At 56.1% G+C, this 21,180-nt stretch overlaps 1 protein-coding gene across 1 annotated transcript; it reads left to right on the top strand.

The window, feature by feature from the left end:
* The first annotated feature begins 3,169 nt into the window (after positions 1 to 3,169).
* On the top strand, positions 3,170 to 20,860 carry LOC144728530 (sodium/potassium-transporting ATPase subunit gamma-like). The gene is made up of 9 exons (XM_078608023.1): positions 3,170 to 3,292; positions 14,114 to 14,163; positions 16,291 to 16,323; positions 17,220 to 17,252; positions 17,768 to 17,842; positions 18,513 to 18,546; positions 18,697 to 18,731; positions 19,108 to 19,133; positions 19,925 to 20,860. The coding sequence occupies exons 2-8, from the start codon at positions 14,118 to 14,120 to the stop codon at positions 19,122 to 19,124; spliced, it is 273 nt and encodes a 90-aa protein (XP_078464149.1). The 5' UTR covers positions 3,170 to 3,292; positions 14,114 to 14,117; the 3' UTR covers positions 19,125 to 19,133; positions 19,925 to 20,860.
* Positions 20,861 to 21,180: the final 320 nt, after the last annotated feature.

Below are 21,180 nucleotides of genomic sequence, written 5' to 3'. Positions count from 1 at the left end.
GTTGATTTTGTGTAACCAGGGTGAGAAGTCAAGAGACCAGAAAAGGAATCTCATGTGTAAGAGTGACTTGGGTCACCACAATGACAAAGGCAGTAACTTGGAATCACAGCAGCAATGAGAAGGCAAAACGCCTCCTTCACTTACAAGTGTTCCCCGTGCACTCTCAGAAGGTCACCACGTGTAGCTGATGAGATGGGTAAATAAATACGTTAATATTTGTTTATGTGGTGGGACAGATGTGGGTAGAAGGTGAATGTCCTGCTTATTTGTTACTTTCATTCGTAGGATACGAGGCCACAAAGAAGCAAAGAGAATTCACATGAAAAGAAACCAAACAGAAATTTGCGTAAAATCTGAGAGAATGTCAGGTCGGCAGCGCAGTTGTGGCACGTGCGCCTCGCAGCCAGAGGGCCCTGGGTTCGACTACTCAGGCACCAGTCGGTGTGGAGTCGGTGTGTTCTCCGCCTGTGCTGCAGGCTATGAGAATGTGAGTCGTTGTCTTTGTGTGTGAGAGTGTGCGCGAGTGTTGAGGAGGCTCATGAAGGATGCTACTGGGACAGTTGAAGGCAGTCGCCCTCCAGCAACAACGGAGGGCAGAGGAGCGACGCTCACAACAACGAGCGGAGCGCTGGGTGGCCTAAAAAAACACAGCAAGTTGGCACAGTAGGGGGCACATGTGAGGCATCAGCCAGTCATCTCAGTCAGTCCACCCATGGCACCTGGGTCTGCCCCGTGACCTCCTGCCAGAGGGCGTTCGACACTTCACGTGGCCTCAACGTGCACCGAGCCTGGCACAAGCGCCGTGGTGACGTCACTGTAACTTAGTGGCGAATGGCGGTTGTTGTTGTTGTTGAGTGTGTGACTGGAGTTTTTTGTATAATCTCCTCGTGTTCTGCAGAGTGTGAGAGAAGTGAGTGTGTGTATGGATGAGTGTGCGGAGTTTGTATTCTCTCCCACTGTTAGCATGGGTTTCCTCCACTCAACGTAAATGTAATTGACCAAACAACATCCTAAATGCTGACAAATCACCTGCAGAATACTTAATTGAGATCACACAACAGCAGCAACATCGAATCTCCACCCCTACTGTAAAACCTTGGCAGGACTCTCCTGGAAAAGTAGTCTTGAGACTCAGTGAGGCTTTACTTTCGTAAACAAGCATCGTGTTAGATACATCATAAAAACAAACCATGCGCAGGTCCCCTAGCGTCGTGGAGGGGCCCTCAAGGATGAGTGGTGGCGAGACGGTGGCCTCAGCAATGGCTCAGCCGCCGCTTGCAATCATTGTTCTTCATCTGCTCAAGAATCAGGATGTGTCACGGAGACACGCTGGAGGCTCTTGCGGTCAGATTGAGGCGTGCCAAGGAGGTGAGACGCGGCATAGGTTGAACACGTGGCCATTATGTAACGCGGTGGGGGGAGGGGGGCTTCACAGCGCTCACACAAGGTGGCACGGATCTCTTGATGTGACACACAGATCTTGATGTGACACACACAGATCTTGATGTGACACACAGATCTTGATGTGACACACACAGATCTTGATGTGACACACACAGATCTTGAGGTGGGACACACAGATCTTGATGTGACACACACAGATCTTGATGTGACACACACAGATCTTGATGTGACACACACAGATCTTGAGGTGGGACACACAGATCTTGAGGTGGGACACACACAGATCTTGATGTGACACACACAGATCTTGAGGTGGGACACACAGATCTTGATGTGACACACACAGATCTTGATGTGACACACACAGATCTTGAGGTGGGACGCACAGATCTTGAGGTGGGACACACAGATCTTGAGGTGGGACACACACAGATCTTGAGGTGACACGGAGCTCTTGAGGATGGTCGGGAGCCGCCGCGCAGCCACACACCAAGAGACCAAGCCAGTGAGTCAGTACCTGGTGCAAGAGAGTCAACATCAGTACTGCGGGAGACAAAGGCGGCCGGGCGTGGCACTGGCTACACCGCCCCTCGTGTGCCCTGCCGGTTCGTCGATTAATTATCGCGATTCAGGGAACGCGATTCGATTTGTCTTTTCAACTTGTTTTCGTCTCCTTTCTGTTTGCTCGTCACCACCACCGATGCATTGATCACGGCTCATGGTGATGGCGATGCTGGCCTCTGCACACCCCCTGTGCATGCAGCCACCCTCTCAGTACCCCTACCCCCTCTCTACCCCAGCATACCCCCTTAGCCCCCAAACATACCACATCCCAGCTCCCGCCATCTCACACATACCTCCACGTCACTGAAAGCCTCCCAAATCCACTACACCCCCCCCCCATACTCGACTACTGCCAAATCCGCCTCCCCCCTCTCCGCCTCCCCCTCCCTCGGCGCCCACAACCATCGCTGGGCACGGCCTCTCCCTCCCTCCACTCCCAGCCCCTCCCCTCCCCCCACAGCCCCTCCCCTCGCTACCCCCCACTCCCCCACATCCTCTTCAGCAAAACAAAACAGACCCCCGCCCACAGCTGTGGCTGCGGCCTCCCTTTCGTCGACTCGAGACCGCTCAGAGAGACAAAGGCGGCAGCGAGTGAGTCAACAATGCTGATACACTGACAGCCTCACTTACTTGAACAGACTGTCGGGGAAAGTGCTGCTAGCGAGCCCCGATGACGACCGGCATGGCACACGGTGGGGGGAGGGAGGGCAGGACAGTGCCCGGCCGCCTTTGTCTCCCCAGGGGTGATGTTTACTCACTCATACACACTAACGCACACCAAGGGACACGAGACATTAGTCCCTTCGTGTACGGCAGCGAGTGACCATTAGCACTGGGAAGACAAAGGCGGCCGTGCGGGTAAAGTATCACAATTGATTCCGCGACGTCAATCGAACAAAGAGGGCACCGCATCGCGCGGCACTTTCAGATGCGCTTCTCCGGCCGTCTGGAACGTTCTTCCTCCCGATATTAGGAAGCCACTGAAGCTATGCACTTTTAAATCTCGATTGAAAACTTTTTTCTGTAGAACTGCTTTGTGTGTGTTAGTTTGTTGTCCTCCCCCCGCACCTCTGATGAGCGCGGTTGGCTACGTACGGTGCGAAAGAAGTCCAACATGCACATGGGCCACACGGTCCGAACCAGGGGAGGCGGGAGCTGGGCTGGTGGAGCCGGGGAGGGGACGGGAGGGGGAGGAGGCAGTGGGAGGGGAGAGCAGCAGCAGCAGCAAGGGGAGTGCGCACTTCGAGAGGCAGCCTCGCTCGGATCGACACCCACGAGCTCCTCAACGCCACCTCCTCCTCCTCGTCGACCTCCTCCTCGCCTGGTGAGCCACGAGGGGTTGGTGTTAGTCCCCGCCACCACATCCCGGGGATTTGAGAGGGAGCCCAGGGGGTGGAGAGAGGGGCCGTTAGATGTGGGTGAAGGGCACGCGGAGTCGGGAGAGTCGGGGTTTGGGTCGACGCGAACCCCATAGGGGCCATACTCATCATCAGCAGCAGCTGCTGTCTCGCTGATGAGCCGCGTTAAGCTTGAGGCGCGTGCGAACCCTGATATAGGGAAGTCAGGGACACAAAGACGGCGGTGCTCGTCCTAACCCTGAACGCGGCTCACGAGCCATGCTGCTACTGCTGCTGATGGTTCTACTGATGATGGTGATGGTTCTGCTGACGCGTCTGATGTTTTACTTGGTTTGCGTGTCGCTGTGAGGTCCGTGACATTCTGTCACCCTGGTCTTGTCGTGGCGTGTTCAGGCGTGACACCGTCACTCCACACCCTACATCGCCACACCACCACCTCCCCGTGCGGCCGTGTGTGTCACTCCGCGTGTATGGCGCGCCCACAGCACGTGCCCCGACATTCTGTGCAGACTACATGGGTGGGCTTTGCCTTTGTAGCGAAGTGATATTTTTCACAAAGGGTCCCGACCGGACCTTTCCTAGGTACACTCGGCCCTGAATAACGGGTGCGGCGTGTAAACATCGGCGCTGGGGAGACAAAGGCGATGGGGCGTGGTGCTCGCCACACCACCCACTCCTGTGCTCGCTCACGTTACTCTCTCCCTACATTCTACGTGGGCTATACGGGGGATCTTTGTCTTTGTGTGAAAGACTGCGCGTGACCACGTGGCTGTGTCTTACAGCGCTTCCCCCCACTTTCTGCATTGGCTACACAGGAGATCTTTATCATTGTGTAACTGTGTGTGTGAGACTGTACGTGTGACTGTGTGTGTTGCTGCCCCTTACGGCCTTCATAGGTGCTCGCTAACAGCACTTGCCCCAACATTCTGTCAAGGCCATACGGGGGATCTTTGTTGCGTGTATTTGTCTTGTCTGCACTTGTCCCATGTGCAGCTGTAGGCGACACGGCGGGTCCTTGTATTTGTTGTGGCTGCGTGGTGGCTGTGTGATTGTGTGACTGTGTGACTGTGTAACTTTGTAACTGCGCGTGCCCTTGTGTGGCTGTTATCGTGTCTGCCTGTGTCCGTGTGTTTGTACGTGAATGTGGGGAGCGGTGGCGCAGCGGTTAGCACGGCTCGGCTACAAGCCCGGCGACCCGAGTTCGATTCCCGTCCACTGCCAAAAGCAGTGACGATTATCTGAACAGATCCTGCGCCTCCCCTAGGTCGACTCAGCCTCAAATGAGTACTTGGTGCCGTGTGTAAACATCGCCACTCGGGAGACAAAGGTGGCCGGGCGTGGTGCTGGCTACCCACCCCCTCGTGTGCCGTGCCCCTACAGTCTGTTTAAGACTATACGAAGAGTCTTTGTCTTTGAGTGCCAGCCAGCCATGCCGTGCCCACCATCGTCTGGAGATAATCTGGCAGCATCGCTCCCACCACGTCGATGACTCCTGAAGGGTTTTGCCTTCAGCACTCTGTGGCGGAACTCCATTATCTGTTCTCTAATATATTATTATTGTTGTACTGTACTAGTATACCCAGGAAGGCCTTCCTGAGTCTCAAGACTCTTTTTGAGGAGGGTCCTGCCGGGTTTTCGCGGTGGGGGGGAGGCGATGTTACTGCTGCTGCTGCTGTTGGGTGTGGTCCCCAGCTGAGTAATTGGTGGCTTTTTTGTTTCAATTTTGGGGATGTGGTTTGGCCAAGTTCAGTTACATCGTGTTTGGTTTTGTTTTAGCTATGGGAGGGAACCGGTGAACCCGGAGAAACCCCCTCGCAGGACAGGGGGAGAGAATACAAACTACTCTCGCTCACACTCAACAGAGCAGAGGGAGAAAACATCCAAACTCCACGCGCCACTCAGGAAGGCGCCCCAGTCGGTAGTCGAACTCAGCGTCGGGGGGAGTGAGGGAGGGAGGGGGGCTCCTTGCTGCGAGGCGCGGGTGTCTGTGCCGCCCACGAGCGCCTCACGACTCTGGTGTGAACTGGCGCCGCGGCTGTTGTGTCAACTGCGGCTGGGCAGTCCGCTCGGGCTGGAGGCTGAATTTCCCGGGTCTGGCCTCGCGTCACGGCGTGACCTCAATGACCTCCCCCCCCACCACCACCAGCCCCTCCGATCCACCCCCAAAACCCCCGCACGTCAGATTTGCGGCCCAGCGCGGACACAGCAGCCTCAGCGCACACTGTCACCCGCACTCGAACGCGTTGTGAACAGCGGGCACGTTTGACACTGTTACGTTTCATGACACATTTTGCGATTCAACGTTTCATTGTCAGCGATGCGGCCGTGACCTTTGACTCGCGAGTGTGTATGGGCAGGCCCGACTCTGAAGTGGGGCCGCCACCTCGTCCACAGTGGCGCAAACCAGGACCACGTTTCTCAGTCACCACTGGGTCTGTTGTCAATACCGAGCCGTTTGCTGGGATAAAGTTCAGCACGATACCGGTCACAGCGCTCGGTACAAATCAATTCCTGCCGCCCGGACACAGATGCCAATTTCCCGCACAGTCGGGAGCGTCGCGCAGAAGCCGCGCACATCCAATTGCGACTGTGCACAATGTTTTATTAAAACATCCTGCAGTCTTCAGCATCATCAGTTGCTGCTGCTGCTGCCATGATGGCTTCACTGTTGGGACAAAGGCCTCCTCCGCACGCCGTCGCCAACGATGATAATCCACCCAGCGCCCGCCGCGCACGCCGCGCACGCGTCACTTCATCGCTCCATCTCCGTGGCCGTTCCGCTCGGACGCGTTCCCGCTTGCTGGGCTGTCACCCTCGCCATGGCTCTTGACACCGCGCGTGTGTGGACCCGGCCACCTGGGTTCGAATCCCGCTCACGCCCAACTCCAGTGACGATTATCTGAACCGGTTCTAAACTAAACACACAAAAAACAGCTTTTTGTGTTTAGCTTGTTGCCCTTCCCCCGCCCTTCCGATTAACACGGTTGGCTACGCACGGTGCGAAAGAAGTTGAACACACACACACACGTGTGTGTGTGTTCAACTTCTTCTGTGTGTGTGTGGGGAGCGGTAGTGCAGTGGTTAGCGCGCTGCACTACGAACCCGACCATCCGGGTTCAATTCCCGCTCACGGCTAACACCAGTGACGATTATCTAAACAGGTGTGGGGCCTCCCCCAGGTCGCCTCAGCCTCAAATGAGTACCTAGTGCGGTGTGTAAACATCGCCACTAGGAAGACAAAGGCGGCCTGGCTTCAAAGACAAAATAATGTATATGATAGGCGACGTTTCGGGCAATGGTCCTTCTTCACAGTCCATGGCCCGAAACGAAGGGCCATGGCCTGAAATGTTGTCCATGACATCGATCTACTCTCCTGGCCACAGTTTTATTGACGAACGTCTTGAGTTGAGTGTTAACAATCACCACGATCACTTCGCTTTCTTCACGCCGAGTGACGTCACCAACTTGCGCGCGCTACCGACATCCACGCGCTCCTCGATCCGCCTCGCGGTGCCAATCCGGTCTCCACTCCCCCACCAGCCCCCACCTCCCCCCACAAGCCCCCCCACCTCCCCCCACCCTCCCCCCACCAGCCCCCCACCTACCCCCCACCAGCCCCCAACCTCCCCCCACCAGCCCCCCACCTCCCCCCACCAGCCCCCCACCTACACCCCACCTGCCCCCACCAGCCCCCCACCTGCCCCCACCAGCCCCCCACCTGCCCCCACCAGCCCCCACCAGCCCCCACCTCCCCCCCCACCTCCCCCCACCAGCTCCCTACCTCCCCCCACCTCCCCCCCACCAGCCCCAACTCCCCCCCCCCACCTCCCCCCCACCACCCCCCCCAGCAATGGCCCCAGCCACCGCAGCCTGCCCGCGTGCGGACTTTGTCCTGGCCAAGGCCGCGCGTTGTTGGCTCCCTGCGCTGGCCCAGAAATACATGTTCCACACATCGGCCGAATGCTTGGGATCCTCGTTATTGCTGGAAGATTAAAATCTGGCCCCGTGAATCAGCCGAGCTCCCGACGGAGATCTGCAAGCAAGCGGCGATTGTTGTGGACATTGTGGTGGTGGTGGCGATGGTTGTGGTGCTGTCTGTGGACATTGTGGTGGTGGTGGCGATGGCTACGCAGCACGCGGCTGCGAGCGTTGGTGGATCACACAAAGATGTTGCCGTCGAACTCCCTTCTCGCGAGCGGCGACGAGGAGCCGTACCCCTGGCTCGCCACGAGGAGGCACTACCGCACAGTGTGGACTCCACCCGTTCCGTCTGTATCAGAGAGCGTTGCCTCCATTTCCTCCCACATGTAAACACGTATTCATTGGCCCATAACACGTGGATACATGGAGGACGACAGCTCGGGGGGGGGGGGGATGGCCACTCACCGCGTGGCTGCCGCTGCTGCCTTCCCGCTCGTCTGTGGTTCCTCCTCCTCCTCGCCACTCTTTGGCTCTTTCGGTAAAGTTAAGTAAGTTTAAAGTAAAATAAATCACGACGATTCGGGCGCAACACAAGCGTCCCTCATTAGGTGGGAAAGCATGGTCTGCTGCTGAGGCAGACTGTTTTAAAAAGTTTGAAATGGGTGTAGCCCAAGGGTCATAAAGAAGTGGCCGGGGCTAGTGATGTTCATGTGAGAAATTAGCGTGTAGCTGTAAGATAGGAGAGCGGCCTCCTCGACGAGGGCACGGAATTGGCTATGTTAATGTGAGAGATTAGCATGATGTTAATGTGAGAGATTAGCATGATGTTAATGTGAGAGATTAGCATGATGTTAATGTGAGAGATTAGCATGTAACTGTAAGATAGGATGAGAGCGGCCCCCACGTGACTTTACCGAAAGAACCAGAGAGGATGGATTCCTGCAGTCACGAAAGCTTCAAATCAAGATCGAGCCACTCATTTTGTACGTTCTTATTCCAGTATTGTTGTTGGCAGCAAACCAAGCAACATCCTAATGACCCAAGTAGCTCAAGGAGCCCCAAGCAGCTCAAGGGGCCCGCACCATGTCGAGCGATGCGTTGTGTTTGTTTCACCATACTTCATCGCACTGGTCGGTGCACATTGTGTGAACGTGTATGTCCGTGTGCGTTTGGGGAGCAGTTGCGCAGTAGTTAACGCGTTGCGCTCCGGACCGGGCAGCCAGAGGTCGTTCACGACCAAACAAGAGTGACGGACATCTGAACCAGTCCTGGACCTCCCCTGCATCTACTCAGCCCCATACGAGTACCTGTAGCAGAATGTAAATAACAAATGTCGGCACTGGGGAGACAAAGGCGGCCGGGGCGTGTCGCTGGCGACACAATCCTCCTCGTGCGCCACCTTGGCCTTCAAAGGTCATCCTCGCGAGCAGCCCTTGCCCCAAAAATCCGTCAGAGGCTAGACGGGGGATCTTTGTCTCTGTGTGTGTCTGTCCCGGGGCGTCGCTGTGTTATTTTGAGCCGAGGTTCATTTTACTGTCGCGATCCGCGCATTGCCCCACACCCTCAATCGCGGGGCAAGCCACGGCTCATTATCATCAGCAGCGGCGGCGGTATCATCATCATCATCAGCAGCAGCATCATCATCAGCAGCATCATCATCAGTGGCAGCATCATTAGGCGCAGCATAAATCATAGAATTACGAGACACAAACTCAACACATTGATCAATAATTGCCATGATCAGCAGAATCAGCATACTGTATTGTTGTTGCTGCTGATGATTATAGCAATGATCTTGATTCTGCTGATGACAATGATAGTGGTGATGGTGGTGGTGGACTCGGCACACGGAGAGACGAGATTCACTGCCAAGGATGATTTCGAGTGATCCACCCTCCACTCACTGTCCCTCGCCACCACCACCACTCTCCTTCACCACCACCACCCTCCTTCACCACCACTCTCCTTCACCACCACCACCACCACCCTCCTTCACCACCACCACCACCACCACTCTCCTTCACCACCACCACTCTCCTTCACCACCACCACCACTCTCCTTCACCACCACCACCACCACCACCCTCCTTCACCACCACCACCACCACTCTCCTTCACCACCACCACTCTCCTTCACCACCACCACCACCACCACTCTCCTTCACCACCACCACCCTCCTTCACCACCACCACCACCACTCTCCTTCACCACCACCACTCTCCTTCACCACCACCACCACCACCACCACTCTCCTTCACCACCACCACTCTCCTTCACCACCACCACCACTCTCCTTCACCATCACCACCACCACCACCACCACTCTCCTTCACCACCACTCTCCTTCACCACCACCACCACTCTCCTTCACCACCACCACCACCACCACCCTCCTTCACCACCACCACCACCACTCTCCTTCACCACCACCACTCTCCTTCACCACCACCACCCTCCTTCACCACCACCACCACCACTCTCCTTCACCACCACCACTCTCCTTCACCACCACCACCACCACCACCACCACTCTCCTTCACCACCACCACCCACCACTCTCCTTCACCACAACCACCCACCACTTTCCTTCACCACCACCACCACCACCCACCACTCTCCTTAACCACTACACCACTCACCCACCACTCTCCTTCACCACCACCACCCACCACTCTCCTTCACCACCACCACCCACCACTCTCCTTCACCACCACCACCCACCACTCTCCTTCACCACAACCACCCACCACTTTCCTTCACCACCACCACCACCACCCACCACTCTCCTTAACCACTACACCACCCACCCACCACTCTCCTTCACCACCACCACCCACCACTCTCCTTCACCACCATCACCACCACCCACCACTCTCCTTCACCACCACCACCACCACCACCACCACTCACCATTCTCTTTCACCACCACTATCACCACCTCCCTAACCCCCACCACCACCACCCTCCCGCGCCCCAACCGCGTGGACAATCGAGTGGGGGCAGAGAGGGGGAATTGCGAAAGAGCGAGAAGTGGGGTGGGGGGACTGCACGAGAAACGTGACACCACACACACAGACACCACGTGTACCACACACACACACCACGTGTACCACACACACACACACACCACGTGTAACACACACACACCACGTGTACCACATACACACACCACGTGTACCACACACACACACCACGTGTACCACACACACACACCACGTGTACCACACACACACACCACGTGTACCACACACACACACCACGTGTACCACACACACACACCACGTGTACCACACACACACACCACGTGTACCACACACACACACCACGTGTACCACACACACACACCACGTGTACCACACACACACACACCACGTGTACCACACACACACACACCACGTGTACCACACACACACACCACGTGTACCACACACACACACCACGTGTACCACACACACACACCACGTGTACCACACACACACACCACGTGTACCACACACACAGACACCACGTGTACCACACACACACACCACGTGTACCACACACACACACCACGTGTAACACACACACACCACGTATACAACACACACCACGTGTAACACACACACAGACACCACGTGTACCACACACACACACACCACGTATACCACACACACACCACGTGTAACACACACCCTCACACCACGTATACCACACACACACACCACGTATACCACACACACCACGTGTACCACACACACACCACGTGTAACACACACACACCACGTGTAACACACACCCACACACACCACGTGTACCACACACACACACCACGTGTACCACACACACACCACGTGTACCACACACACACACCACGTGTACCACACACACACACACCACGTGTACCACACACACACACACACACCACGTGTACCACACACACACACCACGTGTACCACACACACACACCACGTGTACCACACACACACACACACCACGTGTACCACACACACACACACACAGACACCACGTGTACCACACACACAGACACCACGTGTACCACACACACACACACCACGTGTACCACACACACACACACCACGTGTACCACACACACACACACCACGTGTACCACACACACCACGTGTACCACACACACACACCACGTGTACCACACACACACACCACGTGTACCACACACACACACCACGTGTACCACACACACACACCACGTGTACCACACACACACACACCACGTGTACCACACACACACACCACGTGTACCACACACACACACCACGTGTACCACACACACACACCACGTGTACCACACACACACACCACGTGTACCACACACACCACGTGTAACACACACACACACCACGTGTACCACACACACACCACGTGTACCACACACACACACCACGTGTACCACACACACACACCACGTGTACCACACACACACCACGTGTATCACACACACCACGTGTATCACACACACCACGTGTATCACACACACCACGTGTATCACACACACCACGTGTAACACACACACACCACGTGTACCACACACACACCACGTGTACCACACACACACCACGTGTACCACACACACACCACGTGTAACACACACACACCACGTGTACCACACACACCACGTGTAACACACACACACACCACGTGTACCACACACACACACACCACGTGTAACACACACACCACGTGTAACACACACACCACGTGTATCACACACACACCACGTGTACCACACACACACACACCACGTGTAACACACACACACACCACGTGTAACACACACACCACGTGTACCACACACAAAGATAGACAAAGATCCCCCATATAGCCTTAACAGACTGTAGGGGCAAGTGCTGTTAACGAGCACCTATGAAGGCCGGAACGGTACACAAGGGGGTGGGTGGCCAGCACCACGCCCGACCGCCTTTGTCTCCCTAGTGTCAATGTTTACACTGCATCAGGTACTCATTTGAGGCTGAGTCGACCTAGGGGAGGCCCAGGACCGGTTCAGATAATCGTCACTGGTGTTAGCCGTGAGCGGGAATCGAACCCGGGTCGCCAGGTTCATAGCGCAGCGCGCTAACCGCTATACTACCGCTCCCCATTCCACACACACACCACGTGTACCACACACACACCACGTGTACCACACACACACCACGTGTAACACACACACACCACGTGTACCACACACACACACACCACGTGTACCACACACACACCACGTGTACCACACACACACACCACGTGTAACACACACACACCACGTGTACCACACACACACACACCACGTGTACCACACACACACACCATGTGTACCACACACACACACCACGTGTACCACACACACACACCACGTGTAACACACACACACCACGTGTAAAACACACACACACACCACGTGTAACACACACACCATCGAGCATTCATACATCCCAACGTGCCCCCACACACACCACACCCATTCACTCGCCACTCCCTGACACACAAAAGACAATATCTCCAATGTAGCCTTTAAGAGGCTGTAGAGGCAAGTGCTATTAAGGCACACGAGGAGGTGGTGTGGCCAGCGCCTCGCCTGGCCGCCTTTGTCTCCCCAGTGCTGATATTTTTCACACTCCATCACGTCGCCATGTATGGCTGAATCGATCTTGGGGAAGCCCAGGATCGGTTCAAATATAAATCGCCACTGATGTTGGCCGTGGCCGGGAATTGTTCCCTGCAGCACGTGAACCACTACGCCACATTCCACCAACCCCAACACGTGAACATATCAACACACACACACAGTCACATGTCACCTCAACAAAACAAAGATCCCCGTGTCGCCTTAACAGACTGTAGGGGCAAGTGCTGTTAGCGAGCACCAATGGATGCCGGCACGGCACACGAGGGGATGGGTGGCCAGCACCACGCCCGGCCGCCTTTGTCTCCAAAGTGTCGATGTTTACGCATCACACTCATTTGAGGCTGAGTCGACCTAGGGGAGGCCCAGGATCGGTTTTGATAATCATCACCGGTGCTGACTGTGAGCCGGAATCAAACTTGGGTCGCTGGGTTCGTAGCGCAGCGCGCTAACCGTGACACCACCACAACCCACCTCGATACACACACTCACTCGCACACACACACACTCACTCGCACACACACGCACACACACTCACTCGCACACACTCACACACTCACTCGCACACACATTCACTCGCACACACATGCACACACACTCACTCGCACACACACTCGCACACACACTCGCACACACACGCACACACACTCACTCGCACACACACTCACTCGCACACACACACTCACTCGCACACACATTCACTCGCACACACACGCACATACACTCACTCGCACACGCACACACTCACTCGTACACACACGCGCACACACACGCACACACACTCACTCGCACACACACGCACTCGCACACACACTCACTCGCACACACACTCACTCGCACACACATTCACTCGCACACACGCACTCACTCGCACACACACGCACACACACTCACTCGCACACACACGCACTCGCACACACACTCGCACACACAGGCACACACACTCACTCGCGCACACACACTCACTCGCACACACATTCACTCGCACACACACGCACTCACTCGCACACACACGCACACACACTCACTCGCACACACACACTCGCACACACTCACTGGCACACAACAACCGCCATTCGCCACTAAGTGGCGGTGACGCACACACACACACGCACTGTCACACATCACTCACACCTCAACACACGTTCTCACACTCGCACGCCAACACCACGCTGCCACTCACACTTCAACACGCTGCCTCTCTCTCCCCTCTCCGTCTGACTCTAGAACCATGCACGTTCTCGCCGCCATCTGCGTGTTCGCGTTGGGGCTGACAGGTGAGGGAGTGTGTGTGGTGAGTGCGTGTCAAGATTCACCTAGCCAGGCACAAGCGCCGTGGTGGTTGTCATGTGTGATGGCGTGCCAGTGTCAGTGTGTGCCACGATACATTGACGGAACAACGGATGCAAGCCCATGCCCTTGACGCCAGGACCTACCGTGGAGCTGGCATGCCCACAGTCATCTGTAAGAGGCGCCTGCCATTCTTCCACTGCGGTGGTGGGTGCCCATCTAGGACCCCATTCAAACCCACAATGGCCTGGTCTCGGCTCGCTGATGAAGGTTGCAAGCGAGAATGTCATCATCGCTTGCAGCAGGGGTTGCCATCACCCCCCCCCCCCTCCTGATGCTGAGGATGAATTGAGGTTCAGGACTGTGGCTCATGCAGCAGCAATGACGGCATTTGGGAACACGGTCCAGACCCTCCCCCAGAGACCCTGGCTCCTCAATCCCACGTCATAGGTTGAGGAAGCTCGCGGCAGCCTTCACTCAGAGGTTCGGAAAGCTGTGTGGCGCTGCACGGATGAGTGGAGGTCGCGGGTTTGCCGAGGCTATGGAAACTGCCTCAGTAGCGATCACAACTCACTCTTTAATTCCATACAAAAGTAACTTGCAGCGCCACATCTATTACTGTCCTCAAGGGAAAGAGCGGTGATCTTATCTCTGACCACAAGGGACAATATTTTCAGGTTTGCTGAGGATTTCTGTGAGGTCTTGGAGGAGGGGAACCCCCTCAGCTCAGATAACATCACGAGGCAACGGGGGATTGAGCCTGCCGGGTGGCTGCGTGCCTCAGATTGGAGGAAGTAGCCACCCCCTGTGAGTAGCTGCGTGATGTGACATCAGTTGACGAATTGCGAAGGTGATCCAGAGCATGAGACCAGGTAAAGCACTGAGCAGAGCCGACCTCCCAAGTGAACTGGTGAGAGAGGGTGGCATTTACATACAGGCTGCCCTACATGACATCAGGTTGGGTTCCAAAGGTTTGGAAGGATGCCTTGGTGGGGTTTGCATGTTTATAAGGGGGGCCACACTGATTCTAACTATCAGGGCAAATCCCTCCGAAGTGTGAGGCCAGGAAAGATCCTGGCAAGGGTTATTCAACATCCCCTTGCCAAGCGCGATGAGGAGAGGCTTGCAGAACTCCAATGTGATTTCAGGTCGACTCAGCCTCAAATGAGCACCTGATGCCAATTGTAAACATCAGCAGACAAAGAGGGCCCAGCGTGGTGGTGGCCACCCACCCCCTCGCGTGCCGTGCTGGCCTTCATAGCCACCCACTAACAGCACTTGCCCAAACAGTCTGTTAAGGCTACACGAGGGATCTTTGGCTTTGTGTGCGGGAGCTGTTTTCATGTCAATATTTACTCTACGGGTGACGTGGGGGACGGGAGGTCACCAGCCCCCACCCCCTCACCAGCCCCCTCCTCCTCACCAGCCCCCTCCTCCTCACCAGCCCCCTCCTCCTCACCAGCCCCCACCCCCTCACCAGCCCCCACCTCCTCACCAGCCCCCACCCCCTCACCAGCCCCCTCCTCCGCACCAGCCCCCTCCTCCACCCTTCACCAGCTCACGCACCCGCTCTCCCTCCCCTTCTAGACAGCCCTGTCTCTCACCCTGGTGCCGGCAGAGTAAATACCGCGTCTGGGACATCGCTCGTTCGCTCGTTCTCCCTGCCCGCACTGGTGAGGGAGACGGTGAGGGAGTGGAGTTGGAGCTGGTGAGACAATGAGGGAGCTGGTGAGGGTAGAGGAGGGAACTGGTGAGGCAGATGGTGAGGGATTCAGTGAGGAGGCTGGTGAGGGTAGAGGAGGGAGCTGGTGAGGGAGCTGGTGAGGGAGCTGGTGAGGGAGCTGGTGAGGAGGCTGGTGAGGGAGCTGGTGAGGGAGCTGGTGAGGGAGCTGGTGATGAGGCTGGTGAGGGAGCTGGTGAGGGAGCTGGTGAGGGAGCTGCTGAGGGAGCTGGTGAGGGAGCTGGTGAGGGAGCTGGTGAGGGAGCTGGTGAGGAGGCTGGTGAGGAGGCTGGTGAGGGAGCTGGTGAGGGAGCTGGTGAGGGAGCTGGTGAGGGAGCTGGTGAGGGAGCTGGTGAGGGAGCTGTGTGGTGACGCGCTGCCCTCTCTGTTTCAGTCGCCGTGGCCGAGGACGCGACGTCCGTGGACGGTAACCACAGAAACACAACCACCACCACCACAACCACCACCACCATCACAACCACAGCAACACGACCACAACCACCACCACCATCACATCCACCACCATCACAACCGCAGCAACACAACCACAACCACCACCACTCCAACCACCACCACAACCACCACCATCACAACCACATCAACACAACCACAGCAACGCAACCACAACCACCACCAATTCAACCACAACCACCATCACAACCAGAGCAACACAACCACAACCACCACAACCACCACCACCATCACAACCACAGCAACACAACCACAGCAACACAACCACAACCACCACCACTCCAACCACAACCACGACCACTACCACTCCAACCACCACCACAACCAGCACCACAACCACTACTATCACAACCACAGCAACACCACAACCACCAAAACCACCACCATCACAACCACTAGCACCACAGCAATACCACCAGCAACACTTGTAACACAACCACCATTACCACCAGCACCACAAGCAGCAGCGCAACAACCACCAACAACCACAAAGCATCACCAGCACCACAACCACGAGCACCACAACCACCATCACCACCACCATCAGTCAGTACCGCGATGGCAGCTTCATCACCATCATCAGCATCATCAGCATCACCGTGGCAACTGTCATCATCACGATCACTTGTACCATGACACCCTCCACCCATCCCTCCGCCCATCCTTCCATCCATCTGTCATCGTCTCCATGGCGCTCTCTTCACCATCATCGTCATGGCAACCGTCGACGGGATCATCACAGTCGTGGTCACCACGTCCAGACCTGCGGTGCTTTGATAACTCCTCCTAAACCTGCCTCCCTCCCTCCCCCTCCTCTCTCTCTCTCCCTCCATCCTCCCTCCCTCCCTACAGGAAATCCCAAACAGCCCGATAAGTTGACTTATGGTGAGTGGCTGCTGCTAAGAGAGGATACGAATTTTCACATGCACACACGTTGTACACACACATGCACACACGTTGTACACACACATGCACACACGTTGTACACACACATGCACACACGTTGTACACACACATGCACACACACGCGTACATGTAATGTACATCCACACACATGGGTGAATGTGTGTACACACACACACGGGAACATGTGTATTTACACACACACACGGGTACATGTGTGTACACACACACGGGTACATGTGTGTACACACAGACACACACACGGGTACATGTGTGTACACACACGGGTATATGTGTGTACACACAGACACACACACGGGTACATGTGTGTACACACACAATCTCAACATGAATCTATACCACGTGGCCCAACACAAACACGAGGACACACTGCACCTTAAACCGGACCCAACCCCGAGCCCTCCGCCTCCAACCCGACCCCCCCCCCCCGCTGTGCGCCTCGTCTCTAACACCCCCTGCCCTGCCCCCCCCCCCAGACTACGAGACGCTGCGTAAGTGGGGGCTGTCCCTCGCTTTCATCTTCTTCGTGGCCGGACTCCTCATCGTGTTCAGTGAGCGCGCACACACACGCAGCGTGCACAGACAAAGGTCCCCCGTGTAGCCTCAACAGACTGGTGGCGCAAGTGCCGTTAAAGAGTAGCACCTATGAAGTCGGGGGGTGTGTGGCCAGCGCTACGCCCGGCCGCCTTTGTCTCCCGAATGGAGATGTTTACACATCGACACCAGTTACTAATTTGAGGCTGAGTCGACCTAGGGGAGGCCCAGGACCACTACCGCTCCCCATAGATCAGACACGCAATGTATCACGCAACAACAACCGCCATTCAACACTAAGTGGCGGTGACGTCACCACGACGCTTGTGCCAGGCTATGTGCACCTTGAGGCCACGTGAAGTGTCGAACGCCCGCTGGCAGGAGGTCACGGGGCAGACCCAGGTGCCACGGGTCGACTGACCGAGATGACTGGCTGATGCACCACCTGTGCCCCCTACTGTGCCAACTTTCTGTGCTTTAGCCACCCAGTGCTCCGCTCGTTATTGTGAGCGTCGCTCCTCCGCCCTCCGTTGTTGTTGGAGGGCGACTGCCTCCAACTGCCCAGAAGCGGCATTCACGAGCATCACACAACACCCAGATATGCACAGACATGCACACTGCTGGAGCGCACCGAGACACAATCGCGAGTACTGACGTGTGCGTGTGTGTCGTTGTCTCTGGGTGCAGGTAAACACTGCCGCTGCAGGTTCCCGCAGGACAGGTGAGACCCTTGAGCAGGCGAGGGCCAGGGGAGAGCTCCCCTGGCCCTCACCTGGTGAGGAGGAGGAGGAGTTGTGAGGGTCCACGTCACTTCCTGTAACTGTGACTCTGTGTGACTGCGCGTAACTGTATCTTGTGACCGTCTGTGCAGGCACCGTGGAGATCGCTCTGATAGCCTCATCCCAGGTGAGGAGCCTTGGTTGTGACGCTCACTCACCCATGCACTCACCCACGCACTCACCCACGCACTCACCCATGCACTCACCCATTCACTTATTCAGTCGCCAATTCATGTTTAGTTCACTCACTGACACATTCATTCGCTCATTCATTCACTTATTCAATTATTGATTCAGTCACTCACTGGTCCTTTCAATTGCTCACACACTCGTACATTCATTCCTTTATCAACGCATTCACCCATTTTCCCGATCGCTAACCCACTCACTCACCCATTCACGTACCCACCCACTCGTCCACTCACCCTGTGTAGGTCGGTGTGATGGCTATCCGTGACCTATGACACCTGTGACACCTGTGACACCTGTGTGCGTGTGTGCAGCTCAATCCACCGCCTGATTCGTCCACGTGAGTGCCTCCTCCTCATCACCATCATCCCAGCGTCACCTCATCCACACCAAACTCACCTCATCACATCCTTCATTTTCCCTGACTGCTCAACTCCTCACCTATTTCTGACTCCCCTGTCTCCTGTGCACGGAGTTGGTGTGCCCACTCACCTGCCTCACCTGCGGAGCTGGCCCGATTCCTCCCTCAATCCGATTGGTCGATTTGACATCGTCATCCACAGCTTGTTTTGTAGTCAATTGCCTCGCAGCTCCTTTAAGAACGCCAGCCGCTCCTCACATCACCTGCACCCTCACCTGTACGCTGTACACTCACCTGTATGCTCACCTGCACCCTCACCTGTACGCTCACCTGCACGCTCACCTACACACTCACCTGTACACTCACCTACACACTCACCTGCACGCTCACCTGCACGCTCACCTACACACTCACCTACACGCTCACCTGCACGCTCACCTGCACGCTCACCTGTACACTCACCTATACGCTCACCTGTACGCTCACCTACACACTCACCTGTACACTCACCTACACACTCACCTGCACGCTCACCTGCACGCTCACCTGCACGCTCACCTGCACGCTCACCTGTACACTCACCTGTACGCTCACCTGTACGCTCACCTACACACTCACCTGTACACTCACCTACACACTCACCTGCACGCTCACCTACACGCTCACCTACACACTCACCTGCACGCTCACCTGCACGCTCACCTGCACACTCACCTGTACACTCACCTGTACGCTCACCTGTACGCTCACCTGTCCCCTCACCTGTGCAGGTGAGCGACGCAGGCCTCGTGCCACTAAGCAGAGACAATCACCGGAGGAAAAAACCACATTGCCAAACAAGAGAGGGGGCACGGGGGGGGGGGGGGGTCTGCCCCCCACTTCCCCCCTCCCCCCCCACCCCCCCCCACACTGCCAAACCGTCATGGCGATCCCCTGCCTCCGTGTCCTCCGCCCACCCTTTAAGTGCCTTCGGTCCAGGGCTGAATTTCACCCGGCACACCACGTCCAGAATACATATCCTTGTTCTACGGCCGTGGTTGTCTTTTTTCATTCGTACGCACGTCAAGCCACTGCACACACACACTGCACGCACCCGATGGTTGGTAAACACGGACAGCTGGTGGACCCCCAGTCCACCTACAGCGACCCAGAGAATATCTACGCACTCGGCACACCACGTCCAGTATACCGGTCGTCGCAATGGCTGTGCCGGAGCAGTGAGAACTCGAGCCCTGTATAAGCCGCCTTGTATTTAAATGCTTTTGGTTTAAGTCGCTTTGTGTCGTTTAATTTGTGAACGCTCGCTTCCTGGCATCGTTTGCGAACGGCGAGACAGTCAGCCTTCACGTGATGCTCAACAGCATCATCATCATCACAAGTATCATCAGCATTAACGTCATCACGAACGTCATAGCCACAAACATCATCATCATCATCGGAAACAACAATATCAGGTCTTCATTTCATCTCACCTGCTGCATACCCCAGTCGACCGGCGACTCAGAGAAATTAAACCCTGATCACCATCATCACCACCGTCACCATCACCATCATCACCATCATCACCACCACCACCGTCACCATCATCACCACCACCATCATCACCAACATCACCACCACCATCACCACCATCACCACCACCATCATCAGCAGTCCTGCCAACCCTGCCCGTGTGCCAGCTGTCAATAAAGTGCAGGGTCACCAGACGGCCGCGTCAAGCTGTGTTGATATCCAATGCTATTGGTTGGTACTAGTCGATGGTTTATTATTTGGTGGGCGATAGTTTGATTGGTAATACAGTATTACATTATTGGCACACACACACACACACATCCCGCATGCAGCCTACATAGATTGCTGGATCGAGTGCTGTTAGCGAGCACCTATTACACGCCGCACCAGGCCACGAGGACAACCCACGAGCCCCCGCCAACTCGCCACTGGCATACGGGGGGGGGGGGGTGGTGAGGGAGGGGTGGTGGTGAGGAAGGGGTCGTGGTGAGGGAGGGGTGGTGGCGAGGGAGGG

This window comes from Lampetra planeri, chromosome 29 (assembly GCF_965212315.1).
Source record: "Lampetra planeri chromosome 29, kcLamPlan1.2.h2, whole genome shotgun sequence".
Lineage (NCBI taxonomy): Eukaryota > Metazoa > Chordata > Hyperoartia > Petromyzontiformes > Petromyzontidae > Lampetra > Lampetra planeri.
The sequence above is the reverse complement of the archived record's forward strand: the minus strand, read 5'-3'. Positions and strand labels throughout refer to the sequence as shown.